The sequence below is a fragment of the Falco naumanni genome, chromosome 8 (genome assembly GCF_017639655.2).
Source record: "Falco naumanni isolate bFalNau1 chromosome 8, bFalNau1.pat, whole genome shotgun sequence".
NCBI classification, from domain to species: domain Eukaryota; kingdom Metazoa; phylum Chordata; class Aves; order Falconiformes; family Falconidae; genus Falco; species Falco naumanni.
Genome location: NC_054061.1, coordinates 37,018,209 through 37,042,022, shown reverse-complemented (window position 1 = coordinate 37,042,022; position 23,814 = coordinate 37,018,209). Strand labels below are relative to the sequence as shown.

The 23,814-nt window shown below is 41.5% G+C and overlaps 1 protein-coding gene across 1 annotated transcript in view; it reads right to left on the bottom strand.

Annotated features, from left to right (window-relative positions):
• Positions 1-23,546, bottom strand: part of CNTNAP5 (contactin associated protein family member 5) — a 289,036-nt gene extending 265,490 nt beyond the window's left edge. Inside the window, exon 1 of the mRNA XM_040604535.1 lies at positions 23,229-23,546. Coding sequence (XP_040460469.1) covers positions 23,229-23,304 — 76 coding nt within the window. The 5' untranslated portion in view covers positions 23,305-23,546. The remainder of the gene's footprint in view (positions 1-23,228) is intronic.
• Between the last annotated feature and the right edge of the window lie 268 nt (positions 23,547-23,814).

Sequence of the window (23,814 nt, the reverse complement as noted above, 5' to 3'; positions counted from 1 at the left end):
TTCTGAAATGCGTGGAAGCTGAGAAAAAACCCAGTGTGCCTTTCTGTGTCCACACAGTCTCCACAGTGCTGACAACGGTAAAACCAAATAGTTTCCTTTGGCAGCAAACCTAAAACAGATATAACCTGGAAGATATCCAGGAAAGTGATATAAGTAGCACCAAAGTACAGGTCTGATGGAATCATTCTTCTGATCCTAGAAATGCTTTTGAACCTGCTGTTCATGGTGTTTCTCATCTGCTATGTCGATAGCAACTGAAACTTGTTTTGTCAAAGGTGAGCCCATTCCTTCTAGGTATCAAGGTAAATGAAAATCTTTTCTAAATGTCCTGCCAGGGGTTAAGGTTGATTTGGGTTTTGGGTGGGGTTTCTGGTTTTTGAGGGTTTTTTGAAAGTAAAATTTGTATGAAGGAGTTGACTACAGGGAAAAATATCTGCAGCCTGAAGAAAAAAAAATAATTCCCTCCACCTGAAATACTGCTGCGTAGTATTTATGGCAAAGTTCCTGGAAGCAGTGGCCTGTGGCCAGCTGTGGCCCTCTACTCCAGTCATACAGTTCACAGTAATAGTATCTTCCTTTATATTATTACCAGTGAATGCTAACATATCTCTCAGTGTGCTGCCCTATGAAAGGTTTTTGAGAAACCTTCAGAAAAGACCAGGTTTCTTCTCTCACCCCAGATGGCATGTGACATAGAACTCAATAGACAACCAAAGCCAGTGTCAGAAATTGTCTCTCTTTTCATCAAAAATATGAATCGGAGTTAAACGCCTACATGGAGAAGCGTAATGTCTAAAGTCTTGCAACATTTTGGAGGCAATGTCCAATGTACATTAAAAACAAGTGTGAAGGGAAAAAGATAATATTTTTGCAGCCATATAAAAGAATTTCTGCTGAAGGTACCTTGGACCCCAGTGTTGGCCTCAATTTGAGGCTTCCCTTTGGCAACTCTTCCAACCCTGTCCCTGCTGCACATCATACTGTAATCCCATCTGTACTTAATGTGCACCACCTCTAAAAACACTCCCTAAAACTGCTCTTATTTTGGTTTTGTTTGTTCTAAAGGACCTTTTTTGAGACATATGACAGGAGGGAAGATTTAACCGACCTCCTAAAGGATAATGTCATCTTTAGATCATGCTCATTATAATTCATAAGTACTTCTCCACTTGACAGCTCTTCAGTTGCAGTTTCAATCTTATGCTAGTTTTTTCTTGAGAGCCCTTTTCAATTTTCCACATTGCTAATAGAGCCTGAGGCAAATCTAAAAATCATTTGGGTTTCTTGAAAGGATCAATAATTTTGTGTGCCGTGCATTTTAGAACACACAGCATCACTGACAAAAACACTACCCCTGCACTGATAAATATAACACATCAAATAACGTCAGAAGCTTCCACATAACATTTTTTTAAAAATTTCAATAACTACTTGCAATCCCACACACAGAAAGCAGCTTTAAGTATATCTCAGACCAAAAAAAAGGTTTAAAATAAAGTCATCCGAAGACTGAGTAAATAAATTCTTTGCCAAACACTGTCATTTTCTCTGCATCCTGGCTCATGTAAGAGACTATGCAGGGCTAGAAGGTCTAATAGTTTCACTATTGGTAGGTGTATACCACCATAAAAGCTGACAGAAAAAAGTTCATTCTGCTTTCCCTGTCACCCATCCAAGCAGTCAAGGATATCTGATCAGGTGCTTGAACATGCTGTACTCAGTTAGCTCAATAAATTATTCGTTCAGCACCATGCAGAGCAAATTATATTTTAGGTGGACAGCATTTTTGCTTGCAGTTAATTCACTTACAAGACAAGCAAGAGACGGCAGTGAAAGAAAAGGAAGGAAAGGATCACTAATATAGAGCTGTGTTTTTCTCATTTTAAAGCTTCTAAAGACATTGCTTACAGAGCACACTGGGGCTGACAAACAGTGCTACTCTGCATGTGCCTTGTTTAGCCCTTGCCAAGAGCATGGTACTTCACCGAAGGTATGTTGAAGCCTCTAGCAGACAGAATGGAGATGCATATGTTTCTCAAAGAAAGCGAGTGTTGAAGTAACATTAATCAGACCATACAGCAAACATAGTTTTCCATAAGGAATCCTCTCAGAGACATAACATAGGATCAGAGTATAAGGAAGGAGAGAAACACAGCAAAGAGATTCTTATGTTACTTCTCCCCCCCCCCCCCCAACTACCATTCATTCTTTGCTTCTGCCTTCCCTACTACCGTTTCTAATATAATTTAGACTGCTTCATCAACTCCCCAGGTCTATGATTTCCAACCTTCCTTTTCCTTCTCCACTGCTGTATTCTTGAGATTAAACAGGAAACAGAGAATCTGCACACTTGGTACAGTTCTGTAAGCAGGTCCCCTGTGCAGGCACCAGAAAATAAATGAATGTCAAGTGTTGATGTGTTGGTGTTTTGCATCCACTGAGTTGATCCTGCCTATACAACATTCAGCAGAGCACAGCATGTTTGGTTGTATTTTCATGCCTGACAATTAAAAAGACTTTAACTGAAAATGATTCACTGGAGAAAGTTGTAATGAAAGTAGAACTGGTCAAAAGCCTTTCACAGAAATAATAATTTTGACCAAACATTGTTTAGAAAGTTCCCAAGGAAAAAAATATCTCCTTTTACAACAACAACATATTTTTAAACATCTCATCCCAAATGGAAATATCAAAACTTCCCACTGACTAAAAAGCTTCTTTTCCACACACGCACTCCACCCCTGTTTTGGGGAGAAAGGAAAAGAAGGGAAGAAGAAATGGGGAGAGAATTGTAACCCGTATTATTCAGACAACAAAGTGTCATGGGTATATCGGGTCCAGATCATTTGGATGAGGCTGAACCAGATGCATAAATTAAGCCAACTCAATGTCAATAACTGCCCAAAATAAATTTTTCCTTTGTCAGGTGTGGAAGCTCATTACCCTTTCCCCCAGCTTTTCTAGCCTGCTGTATGACCAGTGAGAGACCAGTCTCTGCCCTGTTGGGAGGTTTTCTGCATGCTGGGAGAGCTGGGCTTCAGCTTTTGGATCAAGCAGCACTCCCCCACCTGGGTGGGAGAGGGCCAGGCAGCAAAGGTGGGAAGCACACAGGTACTGCCCACACTGCTGTTAGAGAAAGGCATAACAGGAGATACGCCTACACTGGGCTGCGAGCAAGGGTGGAAGGGCTGAGCAGTGACCCACTCCGTTCCATGCTCATAGGCGGTACTAACTGGAGGGTTATGAGCTACCCTGAGACCCACTTAACACACAATTAGTGATGATTCTGCTCTCCCTCCCAAGGAAGGTGCTATAACTCTTCATTAACCTGACTGACAGCTCCCCTTCCCCCTATTGATACAGATAAAATTTGTGAGGCAAAATCTGAGATTAACTTATGTCTCACACTTCAGTAATTGTTCCAACCTCTGAAGGGAAATTTTCTCAGTTCACCACTGCAGAAGTCCAAGTAAACACATCTTCTATCTCACAGCTTGCTTTCTTCTGGCGGCATACTACTTTTGCCTAAGCTGTTCCTTTGCAGCAAGCCTAAATCGTGGCTCCAAAGTTTCAGGAGACATGCCTTTAAGAACTCCCACATTTATTCCTCACTTACTGTGCTGCCACCCTTTCATCAGATGAACTTGCTTTCATCATTGTTTGAGCTAATTATTTAACATCTAGCTGAACTGCTTTTACCATTCATTAGGCATTTTTGAGCCAGAGGTTATCATACGATCCAGTATTTCTTGGTTTTCATTGTAGCGTCGTATGTGCTATGTTCCCATGGTTTAGTGGCATGTTTTAATCTGGCTTTGAATACCATCATTGGGACCAATTCTTATGAATAGCACAAATTGCAAGACATGAAAGATAACATAAAGCACCAACAGGAACCTCTATAGCATCACCTGATCAAGCCAGCATGCTAAAATGATGCTGACAAATCTCCAGTCACTTCAGTGATACAAAGCTAAATCCGCTACCTGATAAAAGGGGTTTAAGTCCACTGCTGTTAGCAGGCTGAAATGGCAGAGACTCCTAGCATGATTATATGCATTACAGAGACAATAAAGTAAATGTGAAAGAAGAGGAGGGAAAAAATCTGCCTCATTTTCCCAAGTTTTTGAATGGCGCATTTCCATTTGAATCGTAATTTTCATTTTTATGTTAATAAAATGGAATCAGGTTTTGAAGTGAAAAACAATGATCAAGTCTGTCTTTCCTGCTTCTCTATTTCTCTCCCTCCAAATGGAGAGACTAATTTTCTTTTTAAACTACTCCGGCTCTGAGAAAATTACAAAGATAAGAAATGAAAAAAGGAAAGGGAGGGAAAGCAAGGAAATAAAGTGGGTAGAAGAAGCCGCCTAACTGTTTTGGCTCTTTGAACTAATAATAAAACTAAATGAGAAGCCTCCTTTTTATTAACAAATCAAACTCATTTCTCAGTAACAAAACTCTTCATTTGAACTATCAAACCTTTGCATATATAAAAATACTTCGAGACATGCTTAACCTATTTCTCCAGTGGGACTTTGTGCACTACAGCAATAATTATTTTCTGCAGCTTTTTCTCTGCATACATTCCCTTTTTAATGACTTCTGGAGTCCATATCCTTATGAAAGATTTAAAGGGAATTTAAAACTGTCCCCTCTGTCTTCATATCTCTGATTACCTCCGAGAGAGTTCTCAGCAAGGGGTCACACAAATCCACATTCTGTTTTCAAACAACATCTAGCATTCACATGTAAACATCATCCTTCTCCTCAGTTTTCTACCAGAATGAATACCGCTCTGAGACCCATGGGTACAATGGGTATCTTCAGCTCCAGTCATGGACTCAGAATCCAGGACCCATATCTAGAGTAACATCTCCCAGACCTACAACTCTACACACTTTATACTAACATCAACCTCCATCCCTTACTCCCCAGGAGACACTAAAGTCTTAGTTTGAGTTTTATACTGAAACCAGAGGTTAAATAATATACAGGGGGAAAAACATTCCAGGTTTCTTATTGCTTTCTATAATTCAGATGGCAAACAGCTGAGCTCCTCTGTGATGGCCTGTATCACCAACTGACTTATTAGAAAAAAAGTTTTGGAAGTCCTGCCACCATTCTGTTTTCTTCTTCCCAGAAATGAAAAATAATGGCTAACCAAGTGTCATACTTCTGTGGCATTCCCAGTATGGTCAGTCTGCCAAGACACATGATATGGGAATGGAGATGGGAAGAGGCAAGGTTATATTAGAAATGCTGAAAAAAAGCATGTATGAAAGACGACTGTAATAGGAAAGATTTATAGCAGTAACTTCAGATACCATTTGAGAAGCATTTCACAGTTCATCCTGTGCCAGTATTTCTCTTGGTGACACATACGTACACAAACCACTGGAGGAGATGCTACAATCAAAATCAAAATAATGCAAGTGGATTTGTCTTATTGGCAGATCAGAGTCTTGTGCAGCTCTCTGTAGAGAATGCAAGATAACAAGATTAGGGATGAAAAATAGGATACTGTATAAATGCAGAAAAGCAAGCATGAGAGACACCTGAGGGTAGTTGTGGATCATTTCACTAAGCCCCGTGTTTGCCAACAAGAATGAGCAAAGTAAGCTGTGGGATATTTACAACCAATATATATGTGTATATAGCACACAGAAGGGCTCTGGTTGCAGTGCCTCCAAAGTGCTGTTTCAGGGCTCTTGCTTGTTCTTTGACATACAGTGTGTCAACGTGTTGGGGTAGGCATGTGTGTGCTTATAAATATTCATACGAATCTGCTCGTTTCCTATTCTGCTGTAGTAACTTTCCCACCCAGCAGGAAGAAAGTTACAAATGTTTGTCAAAAATCCGTGTATCTGTTTATTTTCCTTAGTAGTTAATTGTATTCTAGGCAATTGTACATTTGCAACCATTCTTAATTATCAGAACCGACTTATATATTAATTTTTATAAATATGATACAATATGCTAAATATTTTATCCTACAACAACTCCTCCTTAAAAACAAAAAAAACCTAGCATATTTTCTAAAAGAAACTAGTTACATCTAAGGAGAACCAAAAACCATGTCCTTCTATCTTGTGAAAATTTTAACCTTGAATGCTTGTTTATTATCATTCCATTCCTCTCTCCCACTCCACTCCAAAACAGAACATAAACTTAAGTAATAAATAAAAAGTTTGCAAAATAAGATAGGTTTTGATTCAGATCATTGGAAGATAAAAGGAACAATTAAAATATTAATTCAATAAACTGAATATCTTCAATGTTATGTCAAAACATCCTTTGACAACTTTCTGTGGCTTGACTGAGTCAGCATTTTTGAGCAGGAAAAATGCAATTAAAGCAGTACAAGCCATTCTTCCTACTTCTGAAAAGTATGCAGGAAGATCCAACAGAAGCTGGGGCACAAAGCAAGTTGGTAATTTGTTCAAGCCCAGACAAGAAATCTCTCTTTTCTTCTTAATGATGTCCTTGTCCAGCTGGCTTACTAGCTGCAGTAATTTAAAATCCTTACTACTGCATAAGACAACCATAAAGTTTTCACAGAGAGGAGAAGTCTGTAGACAGCATATGTATGCCTTAGATTTAACTGCAAATTATTCTAAAACATTCTAATTCCATGAGTTCAAAATTTAGTATCTGACTTTTTTCAGATGAAGTCTTAAATGCAGCAAGTCTCACAGACAAGCTCAGGCTCTGCTTCATAATGAGTCAGTAGAAGAGATGTAAACAACTCTCAAAAGTCCAGAAAAACACATTATATTCTACTAGTTCTGTAGAAGTTTTTAATATATTTTTGAGCATGAACATCTGAAAGCTGTCACATAACCCACATTATATAAAAACCTGTATTCATTTGTAGGTACATGTTTGTATATAAACATATAGATATGTACACAGATATGTTTATATACATATACACACTTATACTTGTGTGCAAATATAAAAGCATTCAAAGGAAACATGAATCACCTTTGGATGCCAGGTTCTACAAGATTTTGGACCTCATGGCTTGGAAAAAAGGATTTCCCAGAGACAAATAAGCAATAGATACAGAGGAGAGGTGCCAGGCTGAAGCAGATAAAACCAAATTCTGCTGTCTGAGCTGCTCATTCAGCCCGAGCATAAGCAAAACTGATCTGCAGTTCCAGATGAAATTATGTATTTTCTTTCTTTTAAGAGAGGCTGTGTCTGTTCAGAACGTGATTCTCCTGAAATCAGGAGTACTTCCAGTGTTTCCCATTATCAGTCTTATATCAAAAGACCCTCACCTCAGTATCCCTTCTCTTTCTGCTTTATGTAGATTTTTACCATAAACAAACATTTCCCATCTCGTCAGCCACCTCTAATAGAAGAGAGGCAGGATTGTATTTATCAGCATGAAATAGAGTGGTTGAAGACTGTATTTAACCTTGAGGAAGAGTAACAAGATTTGGACACAGGCTGGACTGCAGAAAGCCAGGGGAGTCTATAGTGGGAAGTCTGAAGGACTCAGAGGACAGCGATACAGCACTTAAAAGTGATGAGAATAAGAGCAATGGTGGGAGGAAGAGAAGCTCACCTTTTGGATTCTTTGACTTGGAGACACAAATTAGTCATTGAATCAGAGGGTTGAACAGAATAAGCAAGAGGAAAGGAAGAAAAAAAAAAAAAAGGAGGTCAGTACAGTGTGGCTGAAGACTAGTTGAAAGCTAGTGAGCGAACTGACTAAATGGTGGAGACAGAAATCAGGGCACATGGCCTGTGTGAAAAGGTCCTTCTGGATGTAATCTTTCTTCTACCAGAAACAGCAGCAAGCTCTTGAGCAGAGGGCTCAAAAGGTGTAAGGGTAACTAATCATGTCCCTTTATAGGCAACTACTTTGGTGTTCTTAAAATGGAATATAATCAGTACAGAGTCTACCCCTCCTTACACCACAGAAAAATTTCTTTGCATGAAATTTATAATAAAACAGGGAGATTTTAATCATAGCAGATACCAATAAAAAGACACTGTGATGAGCTGAAGGTACTGCAGAGCACCAGGGTCTCACTAGCCATCATTAAATGACAAATGATAGAAAGTCACAAAGTAGATAAATTCTTGGAAAAGATTGCATGCAAGAGTCAAATTCCTAATGACATCTTAAAAACATTTTATAAGCAGATTAAACAGAATATTGAAGTTATGCAATCTTAGAAAATTATTCCCTCCACAAAACAAACAAACAAAAAAAAAAGAGTACAATAAAGGCAATAATAAAACATGAAAGTGGAAATGAATGGACTTCATTGGGAAACTGTTTGATTCTACCACCTCATTTTTGGTTTTATTTTAGTAATTGTAAAAAAAAATGGGTTTCTACAAAAGCAACAACATCTAAAATACCGTGCCCTGTACAAAGAGCTGAAAATAGGCACACAATTTTTTTTTCCTGTTAAGATGTCATATATAGGTAAACACACACACATAAGTCAGTAGAAAGATCTGGACACACCTATTGAAAATTAGATTTCAAGTGTTGCATTTACAACAGGAAATTGTGAACTGAGTAGTCAGCAGAATTGAGGAGCAGACTATTTTGAGGATTTGATGTCTCATCGTCAGGGCTGAGCATTCTTTATTTGATTTTATTCCATCATCTAAATGTTATTTCCTCCACCTTGGAAAGAAAAAAAAAAAGTTAAATTCCCCTAAAAGAAGGGGAAAGGGGAGAATTTATTTTCATCAGCTCTATATACTTTTCAATTAAGAGGAGTCTATTAAGAGGTATAAATATTTTTCTTCTAGTTGAACCATTCTGGCTTGTGATATTGTATACTGGAACGTTTGGCTTCTGAAATGAGTACTCTGTATGTTCACTGTTTACATTGCTTAAGTGTGCTATTGCTTTTCTGAACAATTAAATCCTCTGGACTCAACTGAAACATGTTTATACTGTAAAACCTAACCTCAATAGTCCTAATGAGATTCTGTAGCCATTTGCTTTTCAATTACAAAAGCAGGTATTTCAATGTTAAATAAACAAGAGCATCAGGTACAGAAACATAATGTGATCTGAAAAATGAAGATAATTTCCCCATAGATTCTTAGAAACAGCACTAAAAGTGCTTTCTCTCTTGTTCTTTCATCAAAACTGACCAACAACCTTAGAAAACTATTCAGCCATTTCTAGGAGACATTCATCTGAGACAAATCCTTTACTGACCTGTAAAATATCAATGCTCTTCTCTATTCAGAAAGGTCTTTTTTATTACCTTACTTATTTGAGACACTCGATTCTGCCAGCATTTCAATATTTGAGAGGCTCAGCTTTTAACCTATCTGAAATGATACCACAACACTGAAGCAGCTTCACGTTGCAGCCTGCCAGATCTCAGGTCTTTGACAACTTGGTGTTACTGAAGTTGTTTTATTCAGACAAAAGAAGTAAAGGGCAAAGCTAGAGAAGAGCAGCAGAGGAGAGCAGCCACTACTGACACTGTTGCTATGAGGAGAGGGAAGACTGAAAACAGTAGTTAGTGCAGATGGGAAGGTCCAAACTCACAAAGGAGATGTTCCTATTTCTTGCCTGTTTGCACCTCAACCTGTTCCATCAGCAGCCACCAATTCTCCAAAGCTCTGGCAGAGATGAAATAGACATGACTTCCTATTCTGAATTACCCTTGAATCTTTTAATTAAACCTTTCCTTCCCCCCAGGGAAGCTTAATCAAAAATACAACCCATCAAATCACTGACTTAACACAGGCAGATTTGCTCTAAGGCTTGTTCATTTGCATAGCTGATGACTGTTTCACTTTGGTTTGATCTTCTTGGTCACTTCAGTGAATGAACTGAGGCTATGTATTATGTGCTGTTTATTCATAATTCTTACACTGAGTATAAGCATAAGATTTATTTGCTACTGTATAGCAAGAATGTTACAGGAAGCAGTTTTTAATCACTGACAAAATCTGTCATGGAGTGGGATAATCCTATGATTGCACTTGGCTTTAAACATACTAGTACTAGCCTCAGACTTTTTCTTTGGTACTCTGCCTTAATGAAATAAATGGACTTACTGATTAATGTAGTGCTCTGGAGTATCATGAATGACTGCTACCTTTTTTCATATACTTATGCTCAAAAGTAGGTTATGGACATGGGAAGGAGGAGGAGTTTTCCATCACTATTACTTCCTAGTTGAAGAAAATCTACAGATATACATAGATCATGGATATCTAAGAATTAAACTTTGTTACCTTCAGTATCAGCTTAAGTGAGTGTCGTATTTCTTAGTTTAGGGCTAAAAAAAACCTTTTCATTCCTTGGGGGCTGAGGGATTGGTTTACTAGTCTCAGACTAGGACAGTCTGCCTGTTCTCATCAAACTCTTTCCGCAAAGTCATCAAAGACTCCACTAGTCATTGACATGCTTACAAACATGCTGAAGCAGCAGAAGATGCATTTGCACTTGTATGTATTCCTCAGAGCTGAGACTTGACTGTTTTCATCACTGGCACGAAGAGATCCTCCCACTAGGATGAAGACCTTGTGCTTCACGCTTACTAACACAGAAACCCCGTTCCTATCCTGAAGGAGTCTAAATCAATTACCCTTCTCTGTGCATCTTGTGGGAGGGAAGAACAGGCATTTCCAGCTGTGAACTGTTTTTCTCCCTGCCTGAACAGTGAATTAAGTGCCTGTCTTGGAATTCACAAAGCTTAGGCTGATCATGACTTTATAGATTCGCTCTAAATTTCCTCTAAGCTAAGATTATAGTTTCCCTTAATGTAAGAAATAAAAAGGAATAACCCTTCTCCTGTGCAGTTCTTTTGGCTATCTCAGGACAGTTGTTTATAGTCATATTTAGCTGGTTGTTATTCTTCAACTTAACATGAATGTACCATTTCCATCACGCAATTATAGTTTAGCACCAGTGCAGGCAGCTTGGTGCAAACTCACATACCTTTGTAGGGAGATGCCAGATAGCTCTACCCACATGTCCTATAGAAATGACTGGAATGTTACAGTGTTCAAAAAGTGTTTTGTTTTCCTGGGTCACAGCCAATCAGCCCCTAGTTCTCCCACTGAAGACTTCACAGTTGTAGATTTACACAAAGATCCTAAAAGTTGTCGCATACAGACCCCTACAAAAATCACCAGGGAGAACCAACACAATCACAATGGTTTAGAAACTCCATTATTTATTGATGCAGTCAGTACTTTTGAAAGAAGTGTGTTAACAGCATTATCACTTACATTGTTACTGCCTAGCATAAGGGCCTCTTTCTTTAACCCCTGTTGTTAGGGGTAAGTCTGTATACACTAGTAGATATGAACATTTAGCCCTAACGAGACAAACCTGGTAAACTCAAGCTCAAAGCAATTAAACACATCACCTGATGGTGCCTAGGAAAACTTTCCAAAAGTCAAGCATCAAACCCAAGCCTTTCAAATTTGAAGATGGTGCCTCTCCCCTAACACCCACACTTTCATCCTAACACTTAGGGGTTTTATGTTAATTTTCATATGCTACATTTTTCAGTGCAGCAGAAAAACAGATAATTGCACTTGTAATTGTGGTGTTCCCTTGTAAAGTCTGTCAGGTGTTAGAATACTGACCCCAGTGCCTGTGCTAATTAGATGAAGTTGCAGAAAAAGAGGCACTATAAATCAGATGCCACTAAGGAAGGTGGGAGGGAGGAGTGTGTGAGAGAAAGAAAGGGTAGGAGGAAAATCTGTTCTGTTACAGCTCTGACTCACTGTCTGCTTGTAATCAAAGAAAGGTTGTCAAATTGGGACATCCTTATTTAATTCACAGAAGTCATTGATGTCCAGACCCGGTGACAGAATTGGTGAGGTTTGGATCAAGCCTGTCAGAGCAAGTGAAGTAACTTGCATTTCCTGTGAATGGGATGAGTCATGGCAGTTGATACCTCCTTCCATAAGCTAAAGTGGAAAATTACTTATGATTTAGTGACCAGCTTTTTTCTATCCTGCTAAGGTCTCAAGAAAGTAGGCAGCTTCTTTCATATTGGTTGACCTTGCCCAACAAAGCCAACCACAGCTCCTGAGCAAAAGTACAGATGAAAAGCGTATCTCCATTGGGTATCTGAAAAACAGTCTGGGCTTTTGCAATGACTCGCTGATGAATGTGGGTGTGTAAAGGCGTTTGTAATCCAGACTCATAATGATGCAGTAAATAGGCTGCTTCGAGGCATGCGCAGCAGATTTCAAAAGGTGAATAGCTTATAATTTGCAAGAAAAAAGTTAATGTTGTAGTTAAAGTGTCTAATGTTAGTCGGTCTTAGGGAAATTTAGAATTCAGGAATGACTGACAATACTACTTTTCAGCCTGATTCAGTTCACCCTTTTCTCCCCATAATACCTGGTTCCAGCCTATATGCTTCACATGAATGGCAAAGTCAACTGTTAAATTTTTTGATGGCTTTCCTAGAGCACAGAAATCATACAGTAGCTCACCACCGGGAAACTGGGCCAGAAAACAAATTAAATTACTCCAATGCATTTTGTTAGAGCAGAGAAATAGGGATGGGAAAAATGTGGGGTTTAGTTTCTTTAAAGGTATCAGTGTGGACTTTTATACATTGTTATGAGCAACCTCACGTATCAAATGTTACTAACAAAAAGCTAGCTGTATTTTTTCCAGGCTGGAACAAGCTTTCATCTGTCCAGCCAGAAGCACCAGCAGTGTGAGCTCATACCTGCCTAGAAGACAGACAACCAAGAATACCTTTGGACTATCAGCTTTTCAGAACATTTAAAATACCTTCTGTAATGTTTGTAAGAAATTATTATCTCAGTGTAATCCTATGTGTTATAGCAGCTAGATTCACCTCAACTCAAGAGAACAGGAGGACCCAGGAAACAGAACAACTGTTGGTAAAAAAAATGCAAAAGGGTGTGCAACTTTAACTTATTATATTGTCAATAAGTTGGATATATGGTTGGCATAGAATATGACAAAAGAGCAGGCCAACACACTCTCATATGATATACTCAAAAGGAGCAGCAACAATCAGGGAAACGAACAGTTCTTTGTACTGACAGGTACAAACATCTTGTATCGCATACATTGCTGGACAGCTTTTGAGGAAAATAAACTTCACAGGAGAACAGTAACAAGGATTTGTACACTGGATGAACTGATTTCTGGGGAAAAGATTATTTGAAATTCAAGTTGGAGTCACTCCATTTTCAGGAAGTTTAGACCAGGTTCCATATGAACTGAATATGCATAAGAATTCAGTGAATAACTGTCCAAGAATAATGAGAATTAATATTGCATATAAGATGAGTACTGCAGTTAAGAGGCAGAGCTGGGGAAAAGGGAATTTGATAATCTATAAATATTTGAATGCTGCAGCTACATCTGATTGAAATTCATCAAATGTTCATCTTCTTTTCCAAACAAAGTGTCTCTGAAAAATTCCATAGCTGCTTAATCTTGCTCAGGGCAGCTGAAGGAGGTTCTTCCTCTAAAATTACAACACAAACTATTTTGATACAAAATTTAAAAACAATAAAATACCCATGAACCAATCCCTCTGAATTTTGGGGGGCAGGTAGGAGGAAATCCAATGGTACTGTTCTGTCTGTGTAAGGTTTCTCTTCTCCCTTCTCTCTGCTGCTCTGCTTAGCATCCACATAAGCAGTTGCACCAAGGGTAGGGCAGCCGATGGGTGAAAAGCCCACCTAGAATCCAACACCTCCAAGTTCATATTCTGTTTTTTCAGAGAACTTCCTAGATAGCTTCAAACAAAACTCTTTAGCTCCTCTGAAGCACCAGTCTCTGTAGAGGTGCTGATTCTCCCCCTCCTGCTGACATGAGCATCCAGGAGCAGACGGGCAGATGTCCATCGGGATTATCGGAACACACAGCATCCTGCATGTTCCACATGTGCTCTGGCTAGGAGAGGTTCACTGTGGTCATCTTCACAGACATGTAGAGACCACAGGAAAATCATGAACCCTTACAGCTACTAAAAAAAAGTATCTATAATTACTCATAGAGGTAATTTCCCCAGGATTATTTAGAATAGCGGGTACATGACATGCTTCCAAGGCCAGCTTTAGAGCACCATATCCTGTGAACAGAAGCTCCCTCTCCATTTTGCTTGCTATTCCAATTGGGTTTAGCTTACCCTCTGCACTGCAGAGAATGAGTGCTCCTTAGCTTGTAATCCTGTGGGGCAAGCATTTCTCATAATCTATTAAATATTTAGACCTTCATATAGCAAGTAGTGCTGCTAACTTGTTTGACTTAAATTATACCCCACTGGCAAATCAAATTAGAGAAGATTTGAGTAAATCTACCTTTTAAAACAAAAGCTGATTTTCTCCGTGTTCAGCCATTTGTGGGATTAACTTTTTTAATGGGTTCTTATGTGCACAGTGGTTTTGTTTTCATGGATACTAGAAGAGGATGAATTATTCATCAAGGGGAAAAAAATCTACAACATGCATTTTCATAGCATATTTAGTTCCTTTTGTCCTATTCATAATCAATTCTGGTTACAAATGAATGTGTTACTCTTACTCTTAATGGTGCACTGATAACTCACTTGGACCATTCATTCAGACCTCCTCCTGAGTGCCTTAGGAAGCTGTCACTAGCAATGGGAAACTGGGAGAAGATCCATTGCGACCTCCCCTCTTTTCCCTACAAAGAATAGACTGAATCTCCTGCTCTTTTCCTTATCTATAATTTTATAGACACCCCACCTACTCTGCAGTACAAAAAAAAAAAGCAGTTTCCCCCTCTTGCTCCAGTGATAAGTTTGAATGGAGGAAGGAAGAAAATGGCCTTATTAATGTTCAGTAGGTTGTTTTTATGACCTAGGAGGACAGAGAGCAATGGCTCATAGTATCTACATCAGAAGTGGGGGCAATTTAGGCCCAGACATATAGAGACATCACAGAACTAATATGGGAACGACTACAGCTATGTCACTGGTGACATCGATCACAAGGTATTTGTCTCTGTTCCTGGACTGCTGACAAGCTGTCATCAGTGAACCATTGTCATCAAGGAACAATGCCTCACCATTTAGAGCAGAAGTAAATGGAACTTGCCAATTCTAATCCAGGCAGTACAGCATTTATCAACTCCTTATTGCCCAGCTGGGAACAAAGAGAGGATTCTACCCATTTTAAAATTATTATTATTATTTACTACTATATTGGCAACACAGTGCACTGAATAGTTTTAGAAGAAAAATTTATGCTCCAGAATTCCTAAGGGCCAACACTCAATCCTTCTCAATACACACAATAAAATAGAGAATGAAAACACATTTATTTCCTTTCCAGTCCAACCGCTGCTGTGCCACAATGGTTAGTATTGAATACTATTCTGTTTCAAGTGTTGGAGCTCTATGCTAAACTCTAATTACCAATGTCAAAAGGGAAGCATTCCCCAGAATGATACCACAGTTATTCTCTGCAGTTTCCACTGCTGTGGTTGTTGCTGAATATCTTGAGTATTTCTGGGTACCGGGCTGAAAGGAGTACAGTGTGTCCCACTACAATTCTGTGCTCTTTCATCCTATAAAGATCACACAGATCCCAGGCAATTAACAGTTTGCGAAGGAGTACATTAACACCAGACACTAAAAACCTTTTATAGTCTAGAATGGCATTGAATGAGCAATTACAAAGTTAGCTTTTCATTGTTATTGCTCTTAGGAATCCATGTAACAGTGATACTCTCTAACCTCAAATCTGGAGTTGTGTTGTCCAGCATGGAAACAGTGTTGGCATATTATAAGCTAAAAATCAGACACATTGCACCAGTGATGACTATGACAAAAGGAAGTCACAGAGACTTTTCCCAGGAAGCCCCCAAGACCTACGTCCAACTGATCGGTAACCCAACTTCCATGGTCAGGAATCTGGACTTCCCTGCCCAATACAAGCACACCAACAGAATCCTGGAGCTGAAATACCTCCATATGTCAAATCACAGTGATGTTGATGAATGTTACTTTAAAATTAGTTACTGAACTGTCGCAGCACTCTCCAAACTAGCCAGCTGCAACAAGGTCTTTTACCATCACATACCAGCATACTCTTCATGCCAGTCACTCTGCTGCCTTCTCCTCACCCAGGGCAGGCGCTCTCTCTCTGCTCCTTCCTCGGCTGCTCTCTCTGTGTTGGCTGCCCAGCCTCTTAACAGAACCAGCCACAGCTGCACCTTATCTACGTCAGCCACCCCCCCAAGCCAGCCCACAGCTGTATATTATTAATGTTAATATTGCCAGCCCAGCTTCATTCCTCTACACTTAAGTAATCAACACTCATGACAGAATAGAAATTGTTGAGCTGCCGTTATCCAAAGCCAGTTTCAAACAGAGTCAAACTGAGGGAAAAATCTACTAGTTCACTTAAAAGCCCATTTCCACCCTAGTTCCCTAGAAACTTCCTCCCATCCGCAACACACTGCCACACAGGGGTCCGATTCCAAGCCTGTCTCCTCTCTATGATTTGCCACACGCATAGGATGAGGACAAGAGTTACACTGGTATGCTGCCACTGATACAGAGGAGACTAAGGAACTAGTGTCACTTCTGCCACGTGAATCATTACTTGATGTTTGATATTTCTTTCTAACACTAAAACCTTCTTCTCAGTCAGAAAAATCCCCAAATACATATACAGCATCTAAAAAAAAAATAAGTTGAACAAGCGTCTCTCTTCCAAAATTATTTGCACTGACAACTTCTGCCATGGAAGAAAGAAACCTTTTGTCCCAGGTGCCCACAAACTCATCACATCCTGTTGCCCTGCCCGTAGCACACTTCTGTTATTTTAGGGTTATTCAATGCCTATGCAGGTTGAGACCTCTAGGGTTGCACTAGAGAGGCTGAACACTGGTGAGGTCTTTATTATGGTAGAGAAACACTGGAGAAAATAAGAGCTACCATTACCTAGAAGACCACTTTGTCTCTCTAACTGAAAATAAGATACAGAGCTCAAAGTACTACAATTGTACATTCAAAAAAAGTCAACTTAGCAGGCTTTTAATTCACAGGTTATAAAATAAAATAATTGAAACAACCAGTATTCTAATACCCATTTATATATAAATAGGTAGGTTCATACAGATTTCCACTGCTTTATTCAGAACCTGTGTTGATATCTCTGAGCACAAACTTCTGTAGCAAATGGACCAAGTTACCCATGTTCCAGTATGCGTTTGTAAGAACGTAGAGAAAGAGCTAGTACCATGCAGAGGCAAAACAGCTAGAAAAATGTGGTTTCCTCTCCTGGAATATAGATCAGGCAAGATCCTTCATGGCATTTACAAATGGCTTCATGCTCTCTCTTTTACTAGGTTACTTTATTTTTGCAGCAAATACCAGCTAAAATATGAAATATTTTCTGCATATATATATATTTAGAAGCGCAGTTATATCACCACACTATGAACTAGCAATTTTTTTTAACTGCTTAACAGAGTGTATAATTAAAAATAAATAAATCAATGTTTTGACATATCTTTTTTTCCTCTAGATTCTATACTGCATTGTTTTCATAATTTAAAACATCATCAGTTGCACTGATCCAGTGAACAGATGGAATTATCAGCCCACAAGAATCTGCACAGAGCGATTAGAAAATTCAGAGACAAGATTAATACAAGGAAATTAATTTTCAATGATATCAGTCCAGCACTGTATACAAAAATTCTTATTTTCCTCTGACTCTACAGAGACATGCTAATAGGTCTACTGATGCTTCCTGCTTTACCAAGTGATGCTTTCAGAGTCTCCAGGAACTGCCTGGAATTTTAAACCTTCATTACATCAGGATTGTACTATTCTTTCCCCTCTTTATTGGTTTGAGTAGACGGAGTTTAGTTAGGAATGGGGGGGGCGGTGGGGTGGGGGGGGGAAGACCATGTCTCTTAAAGACACTTTAGTGACAGCAGAAAGAAAACAGTCACACATTTCTACCAGGTTTTTTTTTCTCTTTTTCACCCTCCCTTTCTGCATAGACCCAGAAGAAAGATGTCCAGAGAGAATCACATCCTACCGATGTGATGCAAATGTAGCCCTTCTATCAGTAAGACAGCACCAGTCTGAAAAAGTGAATGCTACAGAACCAGAATACCTTTCCCCCCAATTCTGGGGATGGGAAAACCTAGCAGAGTCCTTGCTTTTTTTTAAAAAAAAAAAAAGCCAAATGCACAGCGGGCAACCTGGTGCTCTATATAGGCAACCCACTCCCTTGAGCACTTGATACTACTCTGGAGGCTGCTAGGCTCAAGGAAAGCAGATGCATATAGCAAGCCCCTGTCATGTGTGATGCTGGCAGATATACCTGCAGTTCTGTGTTTCTCCCATTCTCGACTCTTTCAGAGCAGGGAGTGGGGTAAGACCGTAATTCAAGTTTACCAAGTGAGCTGAAACCTGACATATCTATAGAAAATGCATTTGGGGGGCTAAAAATAAATAAATGCCTTCCCACACTCCCACTGCCTTTGGATTCTTAATCATTTCTGTATTAAGCTATCCAAACTCCACTTGCTTCAAATAGCAGCAGAGGAAGGGGAGGGAGGGGAACAGGAAACAGAGAGCAATCCATGAATTTACAAATTACTACATATAGGAGGGCACACATGAACGTGATTAACAGAGCACAGGGCATGATTGCACCATATGAGATCAACTCAATTGACCCCAAAGAACTGATTTTAGATACTTAAATGTACAATCAATGTGAGAATCTATCTCCAGGCTTGCTTATGATACTCTGCCTCAGTTTCCCATTGGTAAAAGAATTATTGCAGTGATTAAAAAATATTCATCAGTCCTCACTGGGGTGCTGGCAGAAGCCTGTACATGATATGTGCTGGGAGAACTTCACAAGTGTGTTGTTCTACCCAGAATCATCATATTTTTCCACTTGAAGTCTATACTTTGTACAAATGTACCAAGCACATTTGAAAACAATTTGTTCTTGCTGTTAATTTATACAAAAAATCCCACTGCATTGGCATGACATTAAGAGGGGGGGAAGAAAAAAAAAGAAAAAAATAAATGTCCAAGAAGACAAAGTATTTGATACTGAGAGGATAATAACCCTGGATAGATTCCCAGGCTGGCGATGCCATCTGCCTAGTGGATGTAGAATCCAAGGACCACTGTAGTCCATGGAAAGACTGTCTTTAAGACTGATTCAAAGCCAAGGAGTGCTAGTTGAGTCAAACTGATTGAAAACTAGATAATGACAGACGTGCAAGAAAGGCATTGATCAGCAGTGGGTCATTCACAGCCTTTCTCAGGAAATCTCATTATTCTGTTCTATCTCTTCATTGTTGCGTCTGAAGGCATGAAAAAGCTTTATGTATATGTTTTTTCTCCCTGTATGGAACTAAAAGGAAGAAAGCATGTCTGAATACTAGTCTTTTGTAAAGACTATTTAAGTGCTGGAGTCAGAGGAAAAGCCAGAGCTGTGTGTCTGATCCTCTTTACTCAGCCTGCAAGCAGATGAGCTGCAAACTGAAATCAGATGATCAATATTCTACTTATTTCAGCAGATCTCTTAAAAACTTAGCATTTCTGATGACATGGATAGAAAGGTCACCGTTTAAGAGACCTCTTGCCTTTACCACTGTTGACCCAGCAGCTCTCACTCATGCTGTTACAAGTCCCAAATACACCAACTGATTTTGATGGCCTCAAGTATCCAGAACCAATTTGCCTCCCATAAGTTTTCACATACTCTTGTTTGACTCCTGCAGTTAAAATAATTTACATCATTGCAGAGAATGACTAAAATCACAATGAGCGTTTTTGTTGCCTAAAAAAAAAGTTTCCTCATTGAACAAAATGTATGCTCTCTTCAATTATTTTTTATTATTATTTCAGGATAAAACGAAATAGACACACACTACCTATCTTTTAACTGAATAGAGTTATTTAAGACATCTCCTGTAAAGCCACATTTAAATGTACTGCAGAGTAGCAGACCATACTGTGACCATGTACTTCAATAAGAATTTCAATAGATCCGATTCTACCACAGAATGAATTTCTGCAGCTTCAACTGACAGTTATGACCAAGCCCAAGTGAAAGGCTTTGAAAATCTCGTGACCAGGTAATAAGTGCTTGCGAACTGGGATAATAAGTGCTAGTGATTCTGTGGGAGGAAGAGGAGGCTGTGTTCAGGAATGGAAACATGTAATCATTTTGAGAATAACTTTTGCAACAGGAGTAAGAAGGTGCCACTTCTCCAGGAGGTGTTTTAATCTGCCACATCTTTCTGGCCATATGAGAAAAAGTCAGCCAAGAAAGATATAAATAAGGGGCCGGGGGCATAATGTGTAAAATAATAGTAGGGAAAAATTCTAAGATACCCAACACCAAACCATGTAGGTGGAGGATCACCAATGAGGAATGCTCCTGTGATTCTTTTCTGCAGCTGCAGGCTAGCCCTGAATTGCTATGTCTAAGTGGTTGGGGAACACATAAGTTCATTTCTCATTTTGTATTTTTCCTGTTTCCCTCTCCCTTCAACTGTAAAAATGAAGAAGAAAAAGGAGAAGAGAATCTGCGCTCAAGACTGGAAATCTAGACTTACCAAAGCTACTAATGTTTCCATATCACAGAATATGCTGCTAAAGGGCAACTAATTTGTTATATGGCAGGCAAGGCTTTCTGTCTCCTTGTCTACCTGATAAATGTAGAAGTCTGTTCCCCCTGATATCGTGTGCAACACATTTCCAGTGTTACATATGTGGCTGTTTATTCATTTTCTAGCAATTAGTATCCTGGGGAGAAATTCTATTGCCACTCTATTTACCTAATGTAATAAAATACTGCAAAAAGCAAAGTGGGAGGAATGTCTTATATTTTACTCGCATTTGCTAATTTTGATCTTTCTAATGATGTCTACTGACCCCTAGCCTGTAGCTGCGTTTCAAAGCAGTTTCTTTAGCAATTCTTTGTTTAATTAAAAACTATTACCAAAGAGGGAATTGAGATCAAATATCTCAGTGGTAGGGAAGATTTTCACTTATTCAGGATTTTTTACTTTACAGAAACTAAATAAACCAGAAGAATAATTTTAAGAGTTTCCTAATTTAGAAGGAAAAAAACCAGACTGGATTAATGCCACATTAGATATTAAGAAGAAAACTAAGTAAGTTGCATTCTTCCTCCCAGAAGCATACTCCTATTCCACTGTAAATACTGTCCCCAGTTCTGCTCTTGTTCACAAAACCTGTCAGAAACAAGCCTGTGGAAGCCACTGTAAATACACCAGTACAGGCATCTGAATGCGATTCCCTTGGCCAAACTGTTCAAACTGAGGAGGCACAGGAGCAATCCTTTTCCATTTGCACTTTGCTTTTTGAAAAGAAGGACCTCGGCAGCCTGTGCTGAAGCTTTCCATTTGCAGAATCTGGTAACTTCTTTTGGAAAGTTTACTGGGTACCTGGGAGCACAGTAATCCTTAAAAGCCACGGCACTTTTATATAGCTATTTAAATATACTTCAGGATACTACTTACAGGCACATAATATTCAATATTTTTGCCCACGTATAATCTTTCTTAGCCCGAAACTGAGGAAGCCTCCCTGAGCGCCAACACAGAGAGATGATTTATTTAAGAAGGTGATGAATTTTCATACTGGATGCAATTATTGAGGTCCATATGCGCACACAGGTATCTTCACATGCGAACCTAACGAGGTTTCTAGGGAACTTGCCGCTATTACAGATTCACAGGCTCCTTCACTCAGCTCCTAAGAAAGCACTTACAGCTGATTCCATGCTAATTCATTGCTCGATGAATAAGTAAAATCTGTACAGTATAATAAAACCATTGATCATTACGCTTTAAAAAGATTGACTCCTAAATATTTAGGAAGCAGTGTGTATTCAATGGAAATGTTTATTGGCACTGGGAAATTAAACTGTCACCCATGAAATAGTAAAACTCATTAATGCAGAGTTTCTTTTTAAGTGTTAGGAATTAACTTTATGACTGCATCAGTAATGGCAAGCCTCAGCTTTAAATCGCCTGCCATTTAGTATTCGTGAACATTATTAAAACATATTAACCGTAATTTAATTGACTGGGAATTAAAAAAAAAAGGGAGGGAGGGGGAGTAAGGGGAAGAAAAAAGGTCACGGCCTGCAGCGCAGCAGCTGGCTGGGGAGAGATGAGGCGGGCGGCACCCAGCACCGCGCATCCCGCACCCGCATCCCGCACCGGGCCGGGCCGCCGGCGGCAGGACGGAGCCGCGGCCCCGCGCCGCCGGCGGGGCAACAGCGCCCTCTAGCGCCCGCTGCGCTCCCGCGGCGCCGCCGCCCCAGCTCCGCCGACGGGCCGCGTCCGCGGGGGAGGCTGCGCACCGCGGGGCCCCGCTCCCCGCGGGATCGGCCGCCCCGTCCCCGCCCCGCCTCGCCTCCGTGCGGGGGCAGGACGCGGAGCATCTCCGGGCTCCCGGACCCACCAGCGCCGAAGGTCCCCGGCTGCACCGCGCTCGCCGAAGCGCCCGTAGAGCCGCCGCCGGTTCCCGCCCGCCGCGGCACTGCAAAGCCCAACAGCGAGGGAGGCTCCAGCCTGCGGGGACGGAGCTGGCTGGCACCGCCCGTAGGGCCGGCGGCGATACCTGGGAAACTTGCTCGGGGATCTCCCCAGGACGGGGGAGCGAGCGGCGGCTTCCCACCCGGGATGCTGCAGGGGCAGCGGGGACGGCGAGCACGCCCCGGGACCCAGCCGCACCCGTGGGAACCGACGGCGCCCGCCGGGCCGGGGAAGATCCGCGGCGCCACCAGCGCCGCTCCGCCAAGCCGGAGCGGGGCTGCGCCCCCAAACCCCGGCACCCCCGGACTCCTGCGGGCAGGCGCGGCCCCTCCAGCGCGGCAGGCAGGGGCGCCCGGCCCCGGCCCGTCCCAGCCGGCGGCGCGCAGCTGAGGCCGGGCGAGCGGCAGCGACACCGGCCGCAAAAACTGCGGCCAGCGGAGGGGCAGAAAACCGCGAGGGAAAACCCGCGAGCTGCTGTTGCGGGCTCCGGCGGCTCCCGTTCCCGTCCACGCCGGCAGGACGGTGCCGCGCAACCCCCCCCATCGGGCCCCAACTTGGCATTTCTAGGCGCCATCAGCCAGCCGGGGCCGGGCTAACTTTCTCACGCTGCCTCAGCCTCCCGTCTCGGGGAGTTTTTTCCCCACGTCTTCCTCTCCCCCCACCCCCGGCAACTCCTTGCGCTCCCGCTACTCACAATTTGTTGCGGTTAATCCCAGGTGCCAAAAACTGAAGAGCAGCAGAGTGACGCCCCCGAGGGCTCGGGAATCCATGTTCGGCCCCGGAGGGGGAAGCCAGCCGCCCGCCCGTCTCCCCCGGTCCCTCTCTCAGCCTCTGCGCGCTCCCTCTTCCTCCGCTCATTTACTCCATCCAGCATCCAGGCGCTCCGGGGGAAGGGGAGCCGGGGCCGGCGGGGGGAACCTCCCTCCCCGCCCCCGGAGGAGCCGCTCCCGGGGCCGGCGGCGCGCCCCAGCCCAGCCCAGCCCAGCCCGCTCCGGCGCCGCGGGAAGCCCCTCGCGCGCTGCGGCGGGAAGCGGCGGTCGGGCGCTGGGCGCCTCCTTATAGGCGACAGCCGCGCGGCACCCCGCCCCCGCCCAGCCCCCCGCAAGTCACTCCTCCTCGCCTGCCAGGGAGGATCCTTATTGCAATCTTCACGCCTTGTTGATAAGCATCAGAGTCACGGAGTACATCAGATGCCTGGAGAAAAAAAAAATATTTAAATCTTCCTTTTTTTTCTTTTTCTTTTTCCTTCCTTTCCCGCTCCTTTGGGTACCGCTGTGGCT